Below are 26,401 nucleotides of genomic sequence, written 5' to 3' on the forward strand. Positions count from 1 at the left end.
CAGTAGGACTCACTCTGACCTCAGTGTCACCTGTGATGCACTGTCCAGTGGGACCACTCTCCTCCTCTCCTCTCCTACTCTCCTCCTCCCCTCCTCTCCCTCTCTCCTCCTCTCCCTCTCCCCCTCTACCACTCTCCTCTCTCTCTTCTCTTAGAGGATATACTAAAAGGGGACGCTATGTCTGCTACTCTTTCGTCACTGTATGTCAAAAGCACTGTAATACTATGTTGTTGGTGGGGTTAATTCATTGTGAATATCTACTGATAAATGTTCTTCTTGTAATATAAGTTAAGTTGTAATGTTACAGCATGTATCCAGGACTAGTTATATGAATACTTTTTAACAGTATATTTCAAGCACATGTTCTGTAGGTGACAATTCTATCCCCCACTGATCATACAATCATACTTTTATAAGGTTCATACTTGTGCCATTGAAACTGGTCTAGCAGATGAAGATGTACTGTATAATGTAGCCATGTATTATATCTGATCATAATATGAAATGCTTCTTTAGAACACAGACAATACAGGGAATAGAGTGTTCAAATATAGATCTGAACATTATTTTATTCAGTATTATACTGATTAAATGCAACAAGACATTTTCACTTCAGAACCACCTGGAAGATTCTTGGGTCAGTCAAACCATGGTTACCTGTTCTAGTGGACTGTATACTTTATTCAGTGCTTGAATTGGACTGAGATACATTTACATTTACATTTTAGTCATTTAGCAGACGCTCTTATCCAGAGCGACTTACAGTTAGTGAATACATCTTTATTTTTTTATACTGGCCCCCCGTGGGAATCGAACCCACAACCCTGGCGTTGCAAACGCCATGCTCTATCAACTGAGTTACATCCCTGCCGGCCATTCCCTCCCCTACCCTGGACCAATTGTGCGCCGCCCATGAGTCTCCCGGTCGCGGCCGGCTGCGACAGAGCCTGGATTCGAACCAGGATCTAGTGGCACAGTTAGCACTGCGATGCAGTGCCTTAGACCACTGCGCCACTCAGGAGTATAGGAGATAGGTGACGGTACTGTTTACATTTAGGTGCAGGAGCTTGTCACTAGAATTTTATCTCAATGGTTGACGTCAAACACTTCTTAAATCTTTGAATAATTCCCAAAAGGTTGTAAATCTCTTAAGTTTGAATAAATTAAACAAAGACTCAATTCTGCAATGGTCAGCCTTTATTAATTGAGAGCGCTCTGCAACAAAATGGTCGTACAATCTTTTTATACACACACGTCATACAAAAACCCCACACCCCTTTAGGCTGTATTTTTCCACTGTACACATCTTGTAAACTCACCTGGGTTTAGCTGATGTGATTTTCCTCTGCTCTCCTGACCATCAGGGGACACACACACACACACACACACACACACACACACACACACACTCTTATCATAGTCTACTCCTTGCTCGGGCAGGCTGCATTCCTTAGTTATCGCCATCCTCACAATATCCTGCAATCCTTTTCATTACTCTCCTTTCCCTGTGTGTTTTGGGAACCAGTCTCCTGTTATTGGTTTCAATCGTTTTTGCACTTCTACTTGCCTAATTACAAGACACAAATACTCTGTTGCTGTGATATAAACACATTTGATTAACTCTCTAAGCTCTAGTCTGCTAATTAGTCAGACATTATTAGTTTAACTGAGGGTGTGACACTTTAGTCATATCTTACTCACACATTTCTTTATCAGAGCTCCACAATACCTTTGAGCTAATATTCTATAAGAGGAACAGGAACTCAAGCAGTAGAACAGTTTAGGTGTCGGTACTCCGCTCCGGTGAGCTCCTGCCCAAATCAAGCACTGACTGTATCACAATACTTGTGTTATTGTCCAAAAACATGACCCTTCCTGAAGCAATATGAGTTGATGATTATGATATTGTCCATAGATGCCCCTCCTTGGTTCTACCTCATCTAAGAGTTCACCTTTGACCTTTCAGCTGGCAATAAGGCTGTTGTGTCTTGATGAATAAACCTGTCACATTTGATATGCTTTAGGACAGGGGTCGGCAACACACAAGGCATGCATGGCAGCCTTGGCAAGCCACCCAAAAAATGCATACATATATTATTTTCTGTGTGGCGTGCTAAGCCTTGGCTTGACGTTAATTATCTCACTTATTTTCTCCAGTTTATTTGTGTTTATAAACTGGAGAAAATAATTGAAATTGCATACATTGGTTTTGAAATTGCATTGCTGTTCACTGCAATGTTGTTGTTCCCAAAGTATGTCAATCCTGATTAGCCAATGGGCTTTCATGATTTTACAGGAGTTTCATAATATTTGTTCAGAGCAAGACGACCAGCCTCGGCTCTCCCACCAAATTCAAAACCAAGGCAGCACTGAACATCAGCTAGCAAGCCTTTTGTTATAAGTTCAGGGCGCAAAATGTCATCAGCAAAGAAAAATAAGGCAGATGTCCTCTTGGACAAAGGAATATCGATTTGTTTTACTGAAGGACCGGTCTGTTTGAGCTCTCTGTTGTAAAACTGTTGTTTGTCGGACATCAAGTGTATTGATGACGTTGCCATAAATACATATCTTTAATATGAGGTATCAAATATTTATCTTAGAGGGAAAACAAATCCTGGTATTCCTCAGCACTAGTAGAACATGACACATTAATGCTCCTCTCACAGCCAAGACTAAGATCACAGTGGAGGGGAAAGCCATGACTAAGATCACTGTGGAGGGGAAAGCCATGACTAAGATCACTGTGGAGGGGAAAGCCAAGACTAAGATCACTGTGGAGGGGAAAGCCAAGACTAAGATCACTGTGGAGGGGAAAGCCATGACTAAGATCACTGTGGAGGGGAAAGCCAAGACTAAGATCACTGTGGAGGGAAAAGCCAAGACTAAGATCACTGTGGAGGGGAAAGCCATGACTAAGATCACTGTGGAGGGGAAAGCCATGACAGCCAAGACTAAGATCACAGTGGAGGGGAAAAGCAAAGAAGGCTAGAAGTACTAGATGGGATGCTTGTCAGGTGGGGTAAGTATTAGATGGGAGGCTTGTCAGGTGGGGTAAGTACTAGATGGGAGGCTTGTCAGGTGGGGTAAGTACTAGATGGGAGGCTTGTCAGGTGGCGTAAGGTTTAAAAACAAAACAGGGTTGAAATAACTACAATCACAGCAAACCAAAAACACGTCAGCCCACACAAATCAAAACCTGATTTTAATCTCATTCAAAGGTCTCTTCAGCGCTCCAATGGCATAACGACAGCCTTAAATGTTCAACTTCAGTCAGTTGGCTTGCCCGGGTTGAGACTTGAGAAAGTAACAGCGCTTCAGCCCAAATGGCACCCTATTCATGGCAGCCCCATGGGCCCTGGTCAATAGTAGTGCACTATAAAGAGAATAGGGCGAGGCAAGTTGTCATCAGGGGGCAATGGATATGGATGGGGACAGACAAGAGAACAGGTTGAGGCATGTTTGCTGAGATTTAATGAAAAGTAGTCCCCTAGCAACTACTACCCACTCGGCAACAACGAACAACAAATGTCTCTTTCTGCCGGTGAACGTTGACTTTCACATAGATTTACCCCATATCATTATAGATCCAATTATAAGACTATCATTATCAAAATCATCTGTGCAGGATAGAGGGAAGACTAGGTGAAAATAAAACAACAAAAACTACCATCGTTACCAATATATACAGTGGGGAGAACAAGTATTTGATACACTGCCGATTTTGCAGGTTTTCCTACTTACAAAGCATGTAGAGGTCTGTCATTTTTATCATCGGGACACATCAACTGTGAGAGACGGAATCTAAAATAAAAATCCAGAAAATCACATTGTATGATTTTTAAGTAATTCATTTGCATTTTATTGCATGACATAAGTATTTGATCACCTACCAACCAGTAAGAATTCCGGCTCTCACAGACCTGTTATTTTTTCTTTAAGAAGCCCTCCTGTTCGCCACTCATTACCTGTATTAACTGCACCTGTTTGAACTCGTTACCTGTATAAAGACACCTGTCCACACACTCAATCAAACAGACTCCAACCTCTCCACAATGGCCAAGACCAGAGAGCTGTGTAAGGACATCAGGGATAAAATTGTAGACCTGCACAAGGCTGGGATGGGCTACAGGACAATAGGCAAGCAGCTTGGTGAGAAGGCAACAACTGTTGGCGCAATTATTAGAAAATGGAAGAAGTTCAAGATGACGGTCAATCACCCTCGGTCTGGGGCTCCATGCAAGATCTCACCTCGTGGGGCATCAATGATCATGAGGAAGGTGAGGGATCAGCCCAGAACTACACAGCAGGACCTGGTCAATGGCCTGAAGAGAGCTGGGACCACAGTCTCAAAGAAAACCATTAGTAACACACTACGCCGTCATGGAATAAAATCTGCAGCGCACACAAGGTCCCCCCTGCTCAAGCCAGCGCATGTCCAGGCCCGTCTGAAGTTTGCCAATGACCATCTGGATGATCCAGAGGAGGAATGGGAGAAGGTCATGTGGTCTGATGAGACAAAAATATAGCTTTTTGGTCTAAACTCCACTCGCCGTGTTTGGAGGAAGAAGAAGGATGAGTACAACCCCAAGAACACCACCGCAACCGTGAAGCATGGAGGTGGAAACTCGCTCTGGATAAGAGCGTCTGCTAAATGACTAAAATGTAAATGTGAATGAAACATCATTCTTTGGGGATGCTTTTCTGCAAAGGGGACAGGACGACTGCATCGTATTGAGGGGAGGATGGATGGGGCCATGTATCGCGAGATCTTGGCCAACAACCTCCTTCCCTCAGTAAGAGCATTGAAGATGGGTCGTGGCTGGGTCTTCCAGCATGACAACGACCCGAAACACACAGCCAGGGCAACTAAGGAGTGGCTCCGTAAGAAGCATCTCAAGGTCCTGGAGTGGCCTAGCCAGTCTCCAGACCTGAACACAATAGAAAATCTTAGGAGGGAGCTGAAAGTCTGTATTGCCCAGCGACAGCCCCGAAACCTGAAGGATCTGGAGAAGGTCTGTATGGAGGAGTGGGCCAAAATCCCTGCTGCAGTGTGTGCAAACCTGGTCAAGACCTACAGGAAACGTATGATCTCTGTAATTGCAAACAAAGGTTTCTGTACCAAATATTAAGTTCTGCTTTTCTGATGTATCAAATACTTATGTCATGCAATAAAATGCAAATTAATTACTTAAAAATCATACAATGTGATTTTCTGGATTTTTGTTTTAGATTCCGTCTCTCACAGTTTAAGTGTACCGATGATTAAAATTACAGACCTCTACATGCTTTGTAAGTAGGAAAACCTGCAAAATCGGCAGTGTATCAAATACTTGTTCTCCCCACTGTAAGTGTTAATTTGATAGACATACTTTATTCAAATCAAACTAATAAAATAAAGTGAATATATCACTGCTAAGAGAATTTGATCCATTTGAAACCCTAGATAGAACACATCAGGAGATTATTATCACTATAAATCCATCACAAATCAACAACAGTCACCTTGCTTGGTAGAGTCAAGACACTCAGACCGTTCAGAAATAAAACCACTTCCAAATAAACAATGAAACATATATACACATTTATTAATTCTGAGGTATGGTGGTTTGGATCAGGGAGTGGGTGTAGCTATAGGTTACATCCTAAACGGCACCCTATTCCCTATATAGTGCACTACTTTTGACCGGAGCCCTATGACACCCTATTCCCTATATAGTGCACTACTTTTGACCGGAGCCCTATGGGCCATGGTTGAAAGTAGTGCACTACATAGGGAATAGACTTCTATTTGGGATGCAAGCCAGTCTAGCCGATAGCCGTCCTCAGCTGAGATAAATTAAGACGACGGACTGGATGGGCTCCCTGCAGACTGGACACAGCTTGTTCCTCTTCTTCAGTTTCTTGGCGCAGGTGTAACAGGCCATGAGGTGTCCGGTGCGTCCGTGTACAATGCAGCCGTTCTTGGGCCTGGTCTGACAGATGACGCAGGGCTCCAGGCAGCTGGCGGGGAGGTGAGCCTCCTGGCTGTTGAAGCGCTCCAGGTCTGGTGCCATCACTTCCTGGCTGAAGGGGGCGCTAGAGGACGAGCCTGATCCTACACCACTGGAAGAAGAAGAAGAGGTGGAGGGCTGGGAGGAGCAGGCTGACTCTTTGGAATCGGGGCCAGAGACGGACACCAATTCCTGGGAGTCTTTGAGGAGGGGAAGGGGCGACCGGGCTCTCTTCCCGTCTGGGACATCCAGTCCTTCAGCCTCGGTCTCGTCTGTCTCTGTCGGGGCTGGGGAAGGCTTGGGGGACGAAGGTTTGAGGTTGGGGGCCGTGGTGGTGGTGGTGGTGGTGATAGCAGAGTTGCTGTCAGACTGGGGAAACCAGTCCTTTCTTAGCTTCCAGCAGCGGTTGCAGTTACGGGGCAGGGGAGGGTTCAACTCCTCACACTTCGAGCACTTCCAGTAGTCCTGAAACACAACAGACGACACCGCTAGATTAGACAGACGACACCGCTAGATTAGACAGACGACACCGCTAGATTAGACAGACGACACCGCTAGATTAGACAGACGACACCGCTAGATTAGACAGACGACACCGCTAGATTAGACAGACGACACCGCTAGATTAGACAGACGACACCGCTAGACTAGACAGACGACACCGCTAGATTAGACAGACGACACCGCTAGATTAGACAGACGACACCGCTAGATTAGATTAGACAGACGACACCGCTAGATTAGATTAGACAGACGACACCGCTAGATTAGACAGACGACAGCGCTAGATTAGATTAGACAGACGACACCGCTAGATTAGACAGACGACACCGCTAGATTAGACAGACGACACCGCTAGATTAGACAGACGACACCGCTAGATTAGACAGACGACACTGCTAGATTAGACAGACGACACCGCTAGATTAGACAGACGACACCGCTAGATTAGACAGACGACACCGCTAGATTAGACAGATGACACCGCTAGATTAGACAGACGACACCGCTAGATTAGACAGACGACACCGCTAGATTAGACAGACGACACCGCTAGATTAGACAGACGACACCGCTAGATTAGATTAGACAGACGACACCGCTAGATTAGACAGATGACACCGCTAGATTAGACAGACGACACCGCTAGATTAGACAGACGACACCGCTAGATTAGACAGACGACACCGCTAGATTAGACAGACGACACCGCTAGATTAGACAACAGGCCATACAACTACATTAGACAACAGACACTAGCCAACCAGAACATTGGTAGCTGTGGTATCCTTGTGTTGGTGAGATTTTATTATTATTATTATTATTATTATGGGTAATATGAAACATACTGCTTTCGTGATTTCAGTGTCGTCATCGAACGAGTCCTCCTCCTCTGCTTCAAAGATGGTGACTTCATACACCTGTGAGAACGACAGAGACAGTGAGTCAACAGCTGCAGTTTGACCCCAGGACACTAGAGGGCGCTGTTTGAAATGACACACACACACCAGTGTTTCCTCGGGGGGTCCGGGAGCGTGTTTCCTCGGGGGGTCCGGGAGCATGCCCCCCCCCCCCAGTGATAGCACCACAGCTAAATGAATGCATCGGAAACACACACACACAGTTGAAAAGACAGTGAGCTGAGACCTCGTCCTCTCCAGACACTGAAGCCTCTTCGGGATCGCTGTAGGCATCCGAGTCAATGGACTCCACCTCAAACTCCACGCTGAAGTTATCAGAGTCCAGATCCTGGCTCAGAACATCGTCACACACGTCACTGACCGATGAACCTACTTCCTGTTGAGAGAGAGAGAGAGAGAGAGCGCTCAGTAACATGGGACTTACACAGCTAAAGTACTGAACGACCCCACGTCACACAGTAGATGTGAAACATTTCATCTGACCATTATGTGTAGGAATTAAATCATCTCATTCCTTCATCTGTATAATTTCCTAACCCAACAGGTATTCTCTAGTTTAGGATCTCACCCTCCTTTAATTTAGGATTGATGAAACTACAGTCTTAGACAGGGTTAATAGTTGTACTGCAGTAGGCTACACAGAGATACACTAGGCTACTCACAGGGATACACTAGGCTACTCACAGAGATACACTAGGCTACTCACAGAGATACACTAGGCTACTCACAGAGATACACTAGGCTACTCACAGAGATACACTAGGCTACTCACAGAGATACACCAGGCTACTCACAGAGATACACCAGGCTACTCACAGAGATACACTAGGCTACTCACAGAGATACACCAGGCTACTCACAGAGATACACTAGGCTACTCACAGAGTTACACCAGGCTACTCACAGAGATACACTAGGCTACTCACAGAGATACACTAGGCTACTCACAGAGTTACACTAGGCTACTCACAGAGATACACTAGGCTACTCACAGAGATACACCAGGCTACTCACAGAGATACACTAGGCTACTCACAGAGTTACACCAGGCTACTCACAGAGATACACTAGGCTACTCACAGAGATACACTAGGCTACTCACAGAGTTACACTAGGCTACTCACAGAGATACACTAGGCTACTCACAGAGATACACTAGGCTACTCACAGAGATACACTAGGCTACTCACAGAGATACACTAGGCTACTCACAGAGATACACCAGGCTACTCATAGAGATACACTAGGCTACTCACAGAGATACACTAGGCTACTCACAGAGATACACTAGGCTACTCACAGAGATACACTAGGCTACTCACAGAGATACACTAGGCTACTCACAGAGATACACTAGGCTACTCACAGAGATACACTAGGCTACTCACAGAGATACACTAGGCTACTCACAGAGTTACACCAGGCTACTCACAGAGATACACTAGGCTACTCACAGAGATACACCAGGCTACTCATAGAGATACACCAGGCTACTCATAGAGATACACCAGGCTACTCACAGAGATACACTAGGCTACTCACAGAGATACACTAGGCTACTCACAGATATACACTAGGCTACTCACAGAGATACACTAGGCTACTCACAGAGATACACTAGGCTACTCACAGAGATACACTAGGCTACTCACAGAGATACACTAGGCTACTCACAGAGATACACTAGGCTACACAGAGATACACTAGGCTACTCACAGAGATACACTAGGCTACTCACAGAGATACACTAGGCTACTCACAGAGATACACTAGGCTACTCATAGAGATACACTAGGCTACTCACAGAGATACACTAGGCTACTCACAGAGTTACACCAGGCTACTCACAGAGATACACTAGGCTACTCACAGAGATACACCAGGCTACTCATAGAGATACACTAGGCTACTCACAGAGATACACTAGGCTACTCACAGAGATACACTAGGCTACTCATAGAGATACACCAGGCTACTCACAGAGTTACACCAGGCTACTCACAGAGATACACCAGGCTACTCACAGAGATACACTAGGCTACTCACAGAGATACACTAGGCTACTCACAGAGATACACTAGGCTACTCATAGAGATACACTAGGCTACTCACAGAGATACACTAGGCTACTCACAGAGATACACTAGGCTACTCATAGAGATACACTAGGCTACTCACAGAGATACACTAGGCTACTCACAGAGTTACACCAGGCTACTCACAGAGATACACTAGGCTACTCACAGAGATACACCAGGCTACTCATAGAGATACACTAGGCTACTCACAGAGATACACTAGGCTACTCACAGAGATACACTAGGCTACTCACAGAGATACACTAGGCTACTCATAGAGATACACCAGGCTACTCACAGAGTTACACCAGGCTACTCACAGAGATACACTAGGCTACTCACAGAGATACACCAGGCTACTCACAGAGATACACTAGGCTACTCACAGAGATACACCAGGCTACTCACAGAGATACACTAGGCTACTCATAGAGATACACCAGGCTACTCACAGAGTTACACCAGGCTACTCACAGAGATACACCAGGCTACTCACAGAGATACACTAGGCTACTCACAGAGATACACTAGGCTACTCACAGAGATACACTAGGCTACTCACAGAGATACACTAGGCTACTCACAGAGATACACTAGGCTACTCATAAAGATACACTAGGCTACTCACAGAGATACACTAGGCTACTCACAGAGTTACACCAGGCTACTCACAGAGATACACCAGGCTACTCACAGAGATACACTAGGCTACTCACAGAGATACACTAGGCTACTCACAGAGTTAAACCACGCTACTCACAGAGATACACTAGGCTACTCACAGAGATACACCAGGCTACTCACAGAGATACACCAGGCTACTCACAGAGATACACTAGGCTACTCATAGAGATACACTAGGCTACTCACAGAGATACACTAGGCTACTCACAGAGATACACCAGGCTACTCACAGTGTTACTGTGGGAGTCTGAAGACTCAGTGCTCCTCCGGTCTCGTCTCAGGCCTCCTATCACACACCAGGACGTGCTGTCATCAAAGGGTAGAGAAAAGCTGTCTGACCTATGCCTCTTCCTGGGCTCACAGCCGTCCTCCTCTTGTGTCGATGATGTACCCGCTGGAATAGAACAGAGGAGACGTGAGCAGTGGTGTTAACAGGGTTGACACATCAAATACTACTGTTAACAATTTCTTCAAATAAGCCATTTCTCCTCTGATGGCAATAGAGAAGAATGTTGTGCATCCAATCACTCAGTTGACATATTGAAACATACTGATATAGTCTTCAACAAAGTGATTTCTTCCTTGATGACACTGAATATCTTATGTGATGTTCACAAGACATCAATGACTTTTTATAGCCGTACATGTGCATTGGCTTGAGGTACGACCAGTAGCTAAGAGCAATAAAAAAACATCTTTAAAAACGGTCCATTTCAATCCATCAGGCTAGGACTGCTGTGGATGTGGATTCCCCCCTGGTCTGGTAGGAACAGGCATGTCTTTGTTGTGTCTGTGTGTGGATGCTATGGGCCTGAAGAGACTCATTGTGAGGAGAAGTCATCTGAACACATTCTCCACAGCCTCCAGACCAGTGTGTTCCTTAGGTCTGGTCCTATCTCCTATCCCCACAGCAGGACAAGTCTGGACGGACACAGTGAAAGTGACAGTGGTTCTATGCTTTGATCAATCCATAACTCAGTCTCTGAAATATATAAAAGGAGTGTACATCTTCCCCAACAGCCTTGACAGGGTAGCACATGAAACCATCTTGTCTGACATGACACCACGAAGCCATCCTTGTCTGACATGACACCACGAAGCCATCCTGTCTGACATGACACCACGAAGCCATCCTGTCTGACATGACACCACGAAGCCATCCTGTCTGACATGACACCACGAAGCCATCCTGTCTGACATGACACCACGAAGCCATCCTGTCTGACATGACACCACGAAGCCATCCTTGTCTGACATGACACCACGAAGCCATCCTGTCTGACATGACACCATGAAGCCATCCTGTCTGACATGACACCACGAAGCCATCCTTGTCTGACATGACACTACGAAGCCATCCTGTCTGACATGACACCACGAAGCCATCCTGTCGGACATGACACCACGAAGCCATCCTGTCTGACATGACACCACGAAGCCATCCTGTCGGACATGACACCACGAAGCCATCCTGTCGGACATGACACCATGAAGCCATCCTGTCTGACATGACACCATGAAGCCATCCTGTCGGACATGACACCATGAAACCATCCTGTCTGACATGACACCATGAAGCCATCCTTGTCTGACATGACACCACGAAGCCATCCTGTCTGACATGACACCACGAAGCCATCCTGTCTGACATGACATATTTACATTTACATTTTAGTCATTTAGCAGACGCTCTTATCCAGAGCGACTTACAGGAGCAATTAGGGTTAAGTGCCTTGCTCAAGGGCACATTTACGTCATTTAGCAGACGCTCTTATCCAGAGCGACTACAAATTGGTGCATTCACCCTATAGCCAGTGGGATAACCACTTTACAATTATACTATTTATTTATTTTTATAAAAAAAAAGTAGAAGGATTACTTTATCCTATCCCAGGTGTTCCTTAAAGAGGTGGGGTTTCAAATGTCTCCGGAAGGTGGTGAGTGACTCCGCTGTCCTGGCGTCGTGAGGGACCTTGTTCCACCATTGGGGTGCCAGAGCAGCGAAAAGTTTTGACTGGGCTGAGCGGGAACTATGCTTCCGCAGAGGAAGGGGAGCCAGCAGGCCAGAGGTGGATGAACGCAATGCCCTCGCCTGGGTGTAGGGACTGATCAGAGCCTGAAGGTACGGAGGTGCCGTTCCCCTCACTGCTCCATAGGCAAGCACCATGGTCTTGTAACGGATGCGAGCTTCAACTGGAAGCCAGTGGAGTGTGCGGAGGAGGGGGGTGACGTGAGAGAACTTGGGAAGGTTGAACACCAGACGGGCTGCGGCATTCTGGATGAGTTGTAGGGGTTTAATGGCACAGGCAGGGAGCCCAGCCAACAGCGAGTTGCAGTAATCCAGACGGGAGATGACAAGTGCCTGGATTAGGACCTGTGCCGCTTCCTGTGTAAGGCAGGGTCGTACTCTCGAATGTTGTAGAGCATGAACCTACAGGATCAGGTCACCGCCTTGATGTTAGCGGAGAACGACAGGGTGTTGTCCAGGGTCACGCCAAGGCTCTTCGCACTCTGGGAGGAGGACACAACGGAGTTGTCAACCGTGATGGCGAGATCATGGAATGGGCAGTCCTTCCCCGGGAGGAAGAGCAGCTCCGTCTTGCCAGGGTTCAGCTTGAGGTGGTGATCCGTCATCCATACTGATATGTCTGCCAGACATGCAGAGATGCGATTCACCACCTGGTTATCAGAAGGGGGAAAGGAGAAGATTAGTTGTGTATCGTCAGCGTAGCAATGATAGGAGAGGCCATGTGAGGATATGACAGAGCCAAGTGACTTGGTGTATAGCGAGAATAGGAGAGGGCCTAGAACTGAGCCCTGGGGGACACCAGTGGTGAGAGCACGTGGTGCGGAGACAGCTTCGCAACGCCACTTGGTAGGAGCGACCGGTCAGGTAGGACGCAATCCAAGAGTGAGCCGCGCCGGAGATGCCCAGCTCGGAGAGGGTGGAGAGGAGGATCTGATGGTTCACAGTATCAAAGGCAGCAGACAGGTCTAGAAGGACAAGAGCAGAGGAGAGAGAGTTAGCTTTAGCAGTGCGGAGAGCCTCCGTGACACAGAGAAGAGCAGTCTCAGTTGAATGACCAGTCCTGAAACCTGACTGGTTTGGATCAAGAAGGTCATTCTGAGAGAGATAGCGAGAGAGTTGGCTAAAGACGGCACGCTCAATAGTTTTGGAAAGAAAAGAAAGAAGGGATACTGGTCTGTAGTTGTTGACATCAGTGGGATCGAGTGTTGGTTTTTTGAGAAGGGGTGCAACTCTCGCTCTCTTGAAGACGGAAGGGACATGACACCACGAAGCCATCCTGTCGGACATGACACCACGAAGCCATCCTGTCGGACATGACACCACGAAGCCATCCTGTCGGACATGACACCATGAAGCCATCCTGTCGGACATGACACCATGAAGCCATCCTGTCGGACATGACACCATGAAGCCATCTTGTCTGACATGACACCATGAAGCCATCCTGTCGGACATGACATCAGTCTGTTTCTCCAGGAGGAAGTTACAGCACAGATCCACGTGAGCAGGACTGGTGTAGTTAGTAGGTTTTAGGCTTATGGAAACACTGTTGGAGTACTCCAACAACAACACACATTATTCAGACAGAGACAGAGAGGTACTCACCAGGGTCACTCCTCCTCCTCCTCCGTTCTGAGGTAGATGATGAAGGACAGTCTGAGTCTGTTTCCTGTAACAGATTAAAACAGGAGGAACTGTTAAGAGAAATGAACCAGTGAACCAGGACACTGTGGGAGTCTGTCTATAAAACTCACCCAGGCACAGCGACCACTTAAAAACGAAATCACAGGAAAAACCACTTCAGAAGCTCCGAGGGAGACCGTCTTGGAACAATGTGACAGCATAAACATCACTCTTCAACAAACTATGTTGTTTCAACTTGAGGTTGAGTGCGTGTGTGTGTGTGTGTGTGTGTGTGTGAGACCCAGGGCTAGGCAATTAGTTTGACACAGTCTGTTTGGAACTCTTTAAAATGGAGGGTGATGGAGCAGTGTTTCCCCTACATTAATTTAGTAGCGGTGGCCCGCCACTGTTAATTTCTTGCCACCGCTGCTAAACGTTATAGTCGTTGGCTCAATGACGAAGTCTCTGGGAACAGCTAGCATGTCATCGCACCCAACGCCAGTAGTTTCACATTTCAAGTTTTAAATGTCACGTGCACAAGTACAGTGAAATGCCTTTCTTACAAGCTTCTAAACCCATCAATGCCGTAATCAATATCCCATGTAATAATTTTTAAAAGAAAAACAAGGTAGAACAAAAACACGAGAAAGTAAGCTAGCTATATACTGGGTCAGTCAGCTCCAGTACCATATCAACAATGTGCAGGGGTACTGGAGTGATGGAGGTAGATATGTATAGGGGTAAGGGGACAGGGATACTGGAGTGATGGAGGTAGATATGTATAGGGGTAAGGGGACAGGGATACTGGAGTGATGGAGGTAGATATGTATAGGGGTAAGGGGACAGGGATACTGGAGTGATGGAGGTAGATATGTATAGGGGTAAGGGGACAGGGATACTGGAGTGATGGAGGTAGATATGTATAGGGGTAAGGGGACAGGGATACTGGAGTGATGGAGGTAGATACAGTGGGGAAAAAAAGTATTTAGTCAGCCACCAATTGTGCAAGTTCTCCCACTTAAAAAGATGAGAGAGGCCTGTAATTTTCATCATAGGTACACGTCAACTATGACAGACAAATTGAGGAAAAAAAATCCAGAAAATCCCATTGTAGGATTTTTAATGAATTTATTTGCAAATTATGGTGGAAAATAAGTATTTGGTCACCTACAAACAAGCAAGATTTCTGGCTCTCACAGACCTGTAACTTCTTCTTTCAGAGGCTCCTCTGTCCTCCACTCGTTACCTGTATTAATGGCACCTGTTTGAACTTGTTATCAGTATAAAATACACCTGTCCACAACCTCAAACAGTCACACTCCAAACTTCACAATGGCCAAGACCAAAGAGCTGTCAAAGGACACCAAAAACAAAATTGTAGACCTGCACCAGGCTGGGAAGACTGAATCTGCAATAGGTAAGCAGCTTGGTTTGAAGAAATCAACTGTGGGAGCAATTATTAGGAAATGGAAGACATACAAGACCACTGATAATCTCCCTCGATCTGGGGCTCCACGCAAGATCTCACCCCGTGGGGTCAAAATGATCACAAGAACGGTGAGCAAAAATCCCAGAACCACACGGGGGGACCTAGTGAATGACCTGCAGAGAGCTGGGACCAAAGTAACAAAGCCAACCATCAGTAACACACTACGCCGCCAGGGACTCAAATCCTGCAGTGCGAGACGTGTCCCCCCTGCTTAAGCCAGTACATGTCCAGGCCCGTCTGAAGTGCATTTGGATGATCCAGAAGAGGATTGGGAGAATGTCATATGGTCAGATGAAACCAAAATATAACTTTTTTGGTAAAAACTCAACTCGTCATGTTTGGAGGACAAAGAATGCTGAGTTGCATCCAAAGAACACCATACCTACTGTGAAGCATGGGGTTGGAAACATCATGCTTTGGGGCTGTTTTTCTGCAAAGGGACCAGGACGACTGATCCGTGTAAAGGAAAGAATGAATGGGGCCATGTATCGTGAGATTTTGAGTGAAAACCTCCTTCCATCAGCAAGGGCATTGAAGATGAAACGTGGCTGGGTCTTTCAGCATGACAATGATCCCAAACACACCGCCCGGGCAACGAAGGAGTGGCTTCGTAAGAAGCATTTCAAGGTCCTGGAGTGGCCTAGCCAGTCTCCAGATCTCAACCCCCATAGAAAATCTTTGGAGGGAGTTGAAAGTCTGTGTTGCCCAGCGACAGCCCCAAAACATCACTGCTCTAGAGGAGATCTGCATGGAGGAATGGGCCAAAATACCAGCAACAGTGTGTGAAAACCTTGTGAAGACTTACAGAAAACGTTTGACCTGTGTCATTGCCAACAAAGGGTATATAACAAAGTATTGAGAAACTTTTGTTATTGACCAAATACTTATTTTCCACCATCATATGCCAATAAATTCATAAAAAATCCTACAATGTGATTTTCTGGATTTTTTTTCCTCATTTTGTCTGTCATAGTTGACGTGTACCTATGATGAAAATTACAGGCCTCTCTCATCTTTTTAAGTGGGAGAACTTGCACAATTGGTGGCTGACTAAATACTTTTTTTCCCCACTGTATGTATAGGGGTAAGGTGACAGGGATACTGGAGTGATGGAGGTAGATATGTATAGGGTTAAGGGGACAGGGATACTGGAGTGATGGAGGTAGATATGTATAGGGGTAAGGGGACAGGGATACTGGAGTGATGGAGGTAGATATGTATAGGGGTAAGGGGACAGGGATACTGGAGTGATGGAGGTAGATATGTATAGGGGTAAGGGGACAGGGATACTGGAGTGATGGAGGTAGATACAGTGGGGGAAAAAAAGTATTTAGTCAGCCACCAATTGTGCAAGTTCTCCCACTTAAAAAGATGAGAGAGGCCTGTAATTTTCATCATAGGTACACGTCAACTATGACAGACAAATTGAGGAAAAAAATCCAGAAAATCCCATTGTAGGATTTTTAATGAATTTATTTGCAAATTATGGTGGAAAATAAGTATTTGGTCACCTACAAACAAGCAAGATTTCTGGCTCTCACAGACCTGTAACTTCTTCTTTCAGAGGCTCCTCTGTCCTCCACTCGTTACCTGTATTAATGGCACCTGTTTGAACTTGTTATCAGTATAAAATACACCTGTCCACAACCTCAAACAGTCACACTCCAAACTTCACAATGGCCAAGACCAAAGAGCTGTCAAAGGACACCAAAAACAAAATTGTAGACCTGCACCAGGCTGGGAAGACTGAATCTGCAATAGGTAAGCAGCTTGGTTTGAAGAAATCAACTGTGGGAGCAATTATTAGGAAATGGAAGACATACAAGACCACTGATAATCTCCCTCGATCTGGGGCTCCACGCAAGATCTCACCCCGTGGGGTCAAAATGATCACAAGAACGGTGAGCAAAAATCCCAGAACCACACGGGGGGACCTAGTGAATGACCTGCAGAGAGCTGGGACCAAAGTAACAAAGCCAACCATCAGTAACACACTACGCCGCCAGGGACTCAAATCCTGCAGTGCGAGACGTGTCCCCCCTGCTTAAGCCAGTACATGTCCAGGCCCGTCTGAAGTGCATTTGGATGATCCAGAAGAGGATTGGGAGAATGTCATATGGTCAGATGAAACCAAAATATAACTTTTGGTAAAAACTCAACTCGTCATGTTTGGAGGACAAAGAATGCTGAGTTGCATCCAAAGAACACCATACCTACTGTGAAGCATGGGGTTGGAAACATCATGCTTTGGGGCTGTTTTTCTGCAAAGGGACCAGGACGACTGATCCGTGTAAAGGAAAGAATGAATGGGGCCATGTATCGTGAGATTTTGAGTGAAAACCTCCTTCCATCAGCAAGGGCATTGAAGATGAAACGTGGCTGGGTCTTTCAGCATGACAATGATCCCAAACACACCGCCCGGGCAACGAAGGAGTGGCTTCGTAAGAAGCATTTCAAGGTCCTGGAGTGGCCTAGCCAGTCTCCAGATCTCAACCCCATAGAAAATCTTTGGAGGGAGTTGAAAGTCTGTGTTGCCCAGCGACAGCCCCAAAACATCACTGCTCTAGAGGAGATCTGCATGGAGGAATGGGCCAAAATACCAGCAACAGTGTGTGAAAACCTTGTGAAGACTTACAGAAAACGTTTGACCTGTGTCATTGCCAACAAAGGGTATATAACAAAGTATTGAGAAACTTTTGTTATTGACCAAATACTTATTTTCCACCATCATATGCCAATAAATTCATAAAAATCCTACAATGTGATTTTCTGGATTTTTTTCCTCATTTTGTCTGTCATAGTTGACGTGTACCTATGATGAAAATTACAGGCCTCTCTCATCTTTTTAAGTGGGAGAACTTGCACAATTGGTGGCTGACTAAATACTTTTTTCCCCACTGTATGTATAGGGGTAAGGTGACAGGGATACTGGAGTGATGGAGGTAGATATGTATAGGGTTAAGGGGACAGGGATACTGGAGTGATGGAGGTAGATATGTATAGGGGTAAGGGGACAGGGATACTGGAGTGATGGAGGTAGATATGTATAGGGGTAAGGGGACAGGGATACTGGAGTGATGGAGGTAGATATGTATAGGGGGTAAGGGGACAGGGATACTGGAGTGATGGAGGTAGATATGTATAGGGGGTAAGGGGACAGGGATACTGGAGTGATGGAGGTAGATATGTATAGGGGTAAGGGGACAGGGATACTGGAGTGATGGAGGTAGATATGTATAGGGGTAAGGGGACAGGGGTACTGGAGTGATGGAGGTAGATATGTATAGGGGTAAGGGGACAGGGATACTGGAGTGATGGAGGTAGATATGTATAGGGGTAAGGGGACAGGGATACTGGAGTGATGGAGAAAGATATGTATTGGGGTAAGGGGACAGGGATACTGGAGTGATGGAGGTAGATATGTATAGGGGTAAGGGGACAGGGATACTGGAGTGATGGAGGTAGATATGTATAGGGGGTAAGGGGACAGGGATACTGGAGTGATGGAGGTAGATATGTATAGGGGTAAGGGGACAGGGGTACTGGAGTGATGGAGGTAGATATGTATAGGGGTAAGGGGACAGGGATACTGGAGTGATGGAGGTAGATATGTATAGGGTTAAGGGGACAGGGATACTGGAGTGATGGAGGTAGATATGTATAGGGGGTAAGGGGACAGGGATACTGGAGTGATGGAGGTAGATATGTATAGGGGGTAAGGGGACAGGGATACTGGAGTGATGGAGGTAGATATGTATAGGGGTAAGGGGACAGGGATACTGGAGTGATGGAGGTAGATATGTATAGGGGGTAAGGGGACAGGGATACTGGAGTGATGGAGGTAGATATGTATAGGGGTAAGGGGACAGGGATACTGGAGTGATGGAGGTAGATATGTATAGGGGTAAGGGGACAGGGGTACTGGAGTGATGGAGGTAGATATGTATAGGGGGTAGGGGACAGGGATACTGGAGTGATGGAGGTAGATATGTATAGGGGTAAGGGGACAGGGATACTGGAGTGATGGAGAAAGATATGTATTGGGGTAAGGGGACAGGGATACTGGAGTGATGGAGGTAGATATGTATAGGGGTAAGGGGACAGGGATACTGGAGTGATGGAGGTAGATATGTATAGGGGTAAGGGGACAGGGATACTGGAGTGATGGAGGTAGATATGTATAGGGGTAAGGGGACAGGGATACTGGAGTGATGGAGGTAGATATGTATAGGGGTAAGGGGACAGGGATACTGGAGTGATGGAGGTAGATATGTATAGGGGTAAGGGGACAGGGATACTGGAGTGATGGAGGTAGATATGTATAGGGGTAAGGGGACAGGGATACTGGAGTGATGGAGGTAGATATGTATAGGGCTAAGGGGACAGGGATACTGGAGTGATGGAGGTAGATATGTATAGGGGTAAGGGGACAGGGATACTGGAGTGATGGAGGTAGATATGTATAGGGGTAAGGGGACAGGGATACTGGAGTGATGGAGGTAGATATGTATAGGGGTAAGGGGACAGGGGTACTGGAGTGATGGAGGTAGATATGTATAGGGGTAAGGGGACAGGGATACTGGAGTGATGGAGGTAGATATGTATAGGGGTAAGGGGACAGGGGTACTGGAGTGATGGAGGTAGATATGTATAGGGTTAAGGGGACAGGGATACTGGAGTGATGGAGGTAGATATGTATAGGGGTAAGGGGACAGGGATACTGGAGTGATGGAGGTAGATATGTATAGGGGTAAGGGGACAGGGGTACTGGAGTGATGGAGGTAGATATGTATAGGGGTAAGGGGACAGGGGTACTGGAGTGATGGAGGTAGATATGTATAGGGGTAAGGTGACAGAGATACTGGAGTGATGGAGGTAGATATGTATAGGGTTAAGGGGACAGGGATACTGGAGTGATGGAGGTAGATATGTATAGGGTTAAGGGGACAGGGATACTGGAGTGATGGAGGTAGATATGTATAGGGGTAGGGCATACAATTAACTCCTACCACCCACCAAACGTGGGTAGATTTAGATATCGGTGGGTAAGAATTTGCAGGGCTCTACAGTGAAGAGCATTACATTCACTAATAAAAAATAGTCAAAAGCCAAGTATGAGCACATGAGCGAGTCGGGGATTAGAAATATTCTGCAGTAGCTTGTTTTCAAAGTATTTCTGCTGTTTTGTTTCATAGCTGCTAATATATATATATATATACTCATCCTAGCTGCTAATGGCACAACAACAACAATACTCATCCTATATCCCACCTGGTGCAGCAACACTGCCTGGCAGGGTGAAGGTTTGGCACAGTGTCTTGTGTTATATAGATGGATTTCAGAATTAACCTGGAAGAATCCATTGAAGGGGTTAGGTAAACTGTCTGGGAGGTGTTAGTATTTGTAGATGAAAGTGCATAATTGGCGTACATTAACGTCGTAAATAGACAAGATATTGAGTTGGTACTCAGCAGACCTGAAATTTGCTCAGTGATGAAAAAAATTAAAGGGAACATTGGTTGGGGGCGGTATGCAAATTGGAGTGGGTCTAGGAAATTGGGTTTTTACTTTACCTTCTATAACGGTATTTCAATGTTTGTTTTGTTAAATGTGATATGCAGCTCCAACGCGCGTAATGTCCATTTTTATAGTTTACTCTGTTTGCTACTTGAATGATCTTTCTCCTCCTGCTGCAGTCTGCTTCCCACACCAAGCCCCCGTTACACCAAGCCCTGCCCCCTGTCACACCAAGCCCTGCCCCCCGTCACACCAAGCCCTGCCCCCTGCCCCGTTACACCAAGCCCTGCCCCCTGCCCCGTCACACCAAGCCCTGCCCCCCTGCCCCGTCACACCAAGCCCTGCCCCCTGTCCAAGCCCTGCCCCCCATCACACCAAGCCCTGCCCCCCGTCACACCAAGCCCTGCCCCCCGTCACACCAAGCCCTGCCCCCCGTCACACCAAGCCCTGCCCCCTTTCACACCAGGCCCCCTGTCACACCAAGCCCCCTGTCACACCAAGCCCCCATCACACCAAGCCCTGCCCCCGTCACACCAAGCCCCCGTCACACCAAGCCCTGCCCCGTCACACCAAGCCCTGCCCCCCTGTCACACCAAGCCCTGCCCCCTGTCACACCAAGCCCTGCCCCCTGTCACACCAAGCCCTGCCCCCTGTCACACCAAGCCCTGCCCCCTGTCACACCAAGCCCTGCCCCCTGTCACGCCAAGCCCTGCCCCCCTGTCAAACCAAGCCCTGCCACCTGTCACACCAAGCCCCTGCCCCTGTCACACCAAGCCCTGCCCCCCTGTCACACCAAGCCCTGCCCCCTGTCACACCAAGCCCTGCCCCCTGTCACACCAAGCCCTGCCCCCTGTCACACCAAGCCCTGCCCCCTGTCACTCAAGGAGAGAGCAGTTGTTCGACCAGGGAGTCAGGAGCCCTTTCTCGCCGTTCACTCTGCATGGTCAGATGGATACAGAAAGATGTTGGTGACATGCTGCTTTCTAAAAGCCTTCTATAATTACACTATTAGTTTGTATCATACTGTCTGCTAGTTTGTCTTTTCTTAGCAAGTTCTAACTAAAATAAATTGTGTTAGCCGCTAATGCTAATCAATCGTTAGTTAGCTGCAAACGTAGCTAGCTAGCTAATACAGCCTAGCTTCACGTCTGTAGCCATGAAGTGCTTTGAAAGACTGGTCATGGCTCACATCAACAGCATAATCCCAGAAACCCTAGACCCACTCCAATTTGCATACCGCCCCAACAGATCCACAGATGATGCAATCTCTATCGCACTCCACACTGCCCTTTCCCACCTGGACAAGAGGAACACCTACGTGAGAATGCTATTCATTGACTACAGCTCAGCATTCAACACCATAGTGCCCTCTAAGCTCATCACTAAGCTAAGGATCCTGGGACTAAACACCTCCCTCTGCAACTGGATCCTGGACTTCCTGACGGGCCGCCCCCAGGTGGTAAGGGTAGGTAACAACACATCTGCCACACTGATCCTCAACACGGGGCCCCTCAGGGGTGCGTGCTCAGTCCCCCTCCTGTACTCTCTGTTCACCCATGACTGCATGGCCAGGCATGACTCCAACACCATCATTAAGTTTGCCGACGACACAACAGTGGTAGGCCTGATCACCGACAACGATGAGACAGCCTATAGGGAGGAGATCAGAGATCTGGCCGTGTGGTGCCAGGACAACAACCTCTCCCTCAACGTGACCAAGACAAAGGAGATGATTGTGGACTACAGGAAAAAAAAGAGGACTGAGCACGCCCCCATTCTCATCGACGGGGCTGTAGTGGAACAGGTTGAGAGCTTCAAGTTCCTTGGTGTCCACATCACCAACGAACTATCATGGTCCAAACACACCAAGACAGTCGTGAAGAGGGCACGACAAAGCCTATTCCCCCTCAGGAGACTAAAAAGATTTGGCATGGGTCCTCAGATCCTCAAAAAAATTCTACAGCTGCACCATTGAGAGCATCCTGTCTGGTTGCATCACCGCCTGGTATGGCAACTGCTTGGCCTCTGACCGCAAGGCACTACAGAGGGTAGTGCGTACGGCCCAGTACATCACTGGGGCAAAGCTCCCTGCCATCCAGGACCTCTATACCAGGCGGTGTCAGAGGAAGGCCCTCAAAATTGTCAAAGACTCCAGCCACCCTAGTCATAGACTGTTCTCTCTGCTACCGCACGGCAAGCGGTACCGGAGTGCCAAGTCTAGGTCCAAAAGACTTCTCAACAGCTTCTACCCCCAAGCCATAAGACTCCTGAACAGCTAATCATGGCTACCCGGACTATTTGCACTGCCCCCCACCCCATCCTTTTACGCTGCTGCTACTCTGTTAAGTATTTATGCATAGTCACTTTAACTCTACCCACATGTACATATTACCTCAACTACCTCAACTAGCCGGTGCCCCCCGCACATTGACTCTGCAACGGTACCCCCCTGTATATATAGCCTCCCTACTGTCACTTTATTTTACTGTATATATAGCCTCCCTACTGTCACTTTATTTTACTTCTGCTCTTTTTTTCTCAACACTTTTTTTGTTGTTGTTTTATTCTTACTTTTTTTTGTTTAAAATAAATGCACTGTTGGTTAAGGGCTGTAAGTAAGCATTTCACTGTAATGTCTGCACCTGTTGTATTCGGCGCATGTGACCAATAAAATTTGATTTGATTTGATTTGATTTAATGCTAATACATCGTTAGGTAGCTGCAAACGTAGCTAGCTAGCTAATACAGCCTGGTACCAGTGATGGTGTAGGCCTAGATAAGCATGTTGTTTGTGCAACGGTATCTTATCAGAGAGGAATAGGTGAAGCATGAATATGTTACCTAGCTACATGAGGTAAGAAAACGTAATGTCACATCTAATTAGAGTCCCCTTGAAACACTGACCAACATTTGGTTCCCACCCTAGGGTCATGAACTACTCATAAAGCATATTTCGAAACTTGTATTATTCAAAAACATAAAATACTGTCAAATACTGTCGAAAACATGAAAAAATATTATGATATGATCTTTTTGCCACATCGCCCTATGAAGGTATATTGTCTGTTTCTAGCTACCTGGCTATGTATCAGCTGGATATTTCATGGAGAGGTTAATCTAGGAACTCCTGGAGGACAATGGAAGTTGTTTATCGTTTGAATAATACAGGGCTTGACTTCAACTTTGTCTGTTACTGAGCGACATTGTTTCATATCTGGGCCCAGACAGACACACTAACAGACAGTGACAGTCTTTGCAGGTGGGTGTTCTCAGTTAGCCTGTGAGACTGGGGTGTGTGTGTCCTGCCTACCCTTGGGGGCACTGAGAAACCAGAGTCTGTTAGCAGCCCTGCTACGCCACCCTAGAGACATTGGGGTGTGTGCGTCCGCCCTCCTCCCCCCTACCCCCGGGGCATACTTAGAGACCAGAGGCCCCCTAGAGCAGTCCCAGCATGCAATCAGATCCTAGCTGAGGGATAAACAGGGATATTCTCTGTCCAGACGTAGCAATTAGCCAGGGAAGGATACTAGTTAACAACTTCAGGGTTTCAGGTTCACAAACACATATACACACACACACACACACACACATACACACACACACACACACACCAACCAACCACACACACACACACACACACACACCCAACCACACACACACACACACACACACACACACACACACACACACACACACACACACACACACACACACACCCACAGGGTTTCAGGCACAGTTTTGGATCCTCTCTAGTCTTTCATGACTAAAGTGTGTGTCTCTCTCTTTAACATAAAATACTGTGATTTAATCACCAATACATGAAACCAATCATCAGACTAGAGAAATGGGCTTTAATTATACTCCACACACCACACACACACACACACACACACACACACACACACACACACACACACACACACACACACACACACACACACACACACACACACCGACCAGCTCTTCAGCTTTCTGCTCATTGATTAAAATCTATAAAATACCATTCCAGATGGCAGACAGACAGCTAGGAGTGAGGCTGAAGCATCAAAGCAGTTTTAAAACGCTGGACTTGTTTTGGACTGGAGGTTAAATGACTGGAGCTGATCGACGTTATTAAAATTAATGTATTCACAGTTTTATCTTAAGTTTCAGAGATACTTTAACTGTATTACTTGGAACCTGCCTCAAAAGTTTTTGCACATTCAAAACCACACCATCATCTCTAACTCGAGGGGAATCAAATCAGATCAAACTTATTTAACTTTAACCATAAAGTCTCCCCTCCTCCTCTCCTCCTGTTCTCCTCCTCCTCTCCTCCTGTTCTCTCCTCCTCCTCCTGTTCTCCCCTCCTCCTCCGATTCTCAAATGGCACCCTATTCCCTAAATAGTGCACTACTTTTGACCAGAGCTATGGTGGCCTGGGGGCTATAGTGCACTATTTTTTTTTTTTTTTTTTTTATTTACTATGACCCACCACCTGGATTCAGGCATGTAGCAAAATTTGAAATTGTGTTTTTTACATTGGATAAAAGTAGAGACTCAGAACTAGAAAACGCAGTTGAGGAACAAGGGGAAAGTAATTCTGCTTTGAAAGTTGATAAACTTGTAACCCCACTTTTGAGAAAATGGCCTATGAATGTTTTGGTAAACCTACTGGAGAGCTCTTCTTTGTCTACACCCATTCAGCACCGTTCACACCCTCTTAAGCCTTAGCCACTCCCATCTCTTTAAGGATTCCCATGTGAGGCCATGTGCTAAACAGAGTGAGTAAGGTAGTGTAGTAAACAACCAACGATTTCAAGGCTAAAAGTGATGAAAGTATTAGCCTACAATAAGGAAAAACTCCAGGTAAAAATACACTTTATCTAGTCCTTGGCCTATATCCTAATCTGACTTTGGTGCAGGTCATGTAGTTCTTCACATTACCGTCTCTGGTAAACCCACACTATATCAAATAAAATGAAAGTGTATTTGTCACAGGCACAGGATACAGATGCTGTAAACGGTCCAGTGAAATGGTTACTTGCATAGAGGACTTTTTTGTTTAGACATGTAGCTAGCTAGCTAAACAATGAACCAGAATCCCAACTCATAATACCGTGCATCCACCATGCATGAATCTGCAGATAGCTAAAGCTAACGAACTAGGTTCAATGTTAGCTGGCTATCATAGCTATTATAGTTCATCCAATATCCAGCAACTTCGCACAGCCATTGAAGAGGAGTGGGACAACATTCCACAGCCTGATCAACTCTACGCGAAGGAGATGTGTCGTGCTGAATGAGGCAAATGGTGGTCACACCAGATACTGACTGGTTTTCTGATCCACGCCTCTACCTTTTTTTTTAAGGCATCTTGTGACCAACAGATGCATATTATTGCCAGTCGTGTGAAATCCATAGAGTAGGACCTAATACATTTTTTTCAATTGAATGAAATTCTTATATGAACAGTAACTCAGTAAAATCTTTGAAATTGTTGCAAGTTACGTTTATATTTTTATTAAGTATACTGAGTAGTACACATTGTAATAAAGTAGACTAATGCAACTGAAGGTATCAAGTTGTTA

The 26,401-nt window shown here is 46.3% G+C and overlaps 1 protein-coding gene across 1 annotated transcript in view; it reads right to left on the reverse strand.

Annotated features, from left to right (window-relative positions):
- Nucleotides 1–5,822: 5,822 nt before the first annotated feature.
- The window catches only part of LOC121561241 (E3 ubiquitin-protein ligase Mdm2-like), a 38,109-nt gene continuing 17,530 nt past the window's right edge, over nt 5,823–26,401 (reverse strand). Inside the window, exons 3-7 of the mRNA XM_045217149.1 lie at nt 13,808–13,943; nt 10,404–10,567; nt 7,638–7,787; nt 7,340–7,411; nt 5,823–6,455 (exon numbers count right to left, since the gene is read on the reverse strand). Coding sequence (XP_045073084.1) covers nt 5,823–6,455; nt 7,340–7,411; nt 7,638–7,787; nt 10,404–10,567; nt 13,808–13,943 — 1,155 coding nt within the window. The remainder of the gene's footprint in view (nt 6,456–7,339; nt 7,412–7,637; nt 7,788–10,403; nt 10,568–13,807; nt 13,944–26,401) is intronic.

Source organism: Coregonus clupeaformis, unplaced genomic scaffold (genome assembly GCF_020615455.1).
Source record: "Coregonus clupeaformis isolate EN_2021a unplaced genomic scaffold, ASM2061545v1 scaf0942, whole genome shotgun sequence".
NCBI lineage: Eukaryota > Metazoa > Chordata > Actinopteri > Salmoniformes > Salmonidae > Coregonus > Coregonus clupeaformis.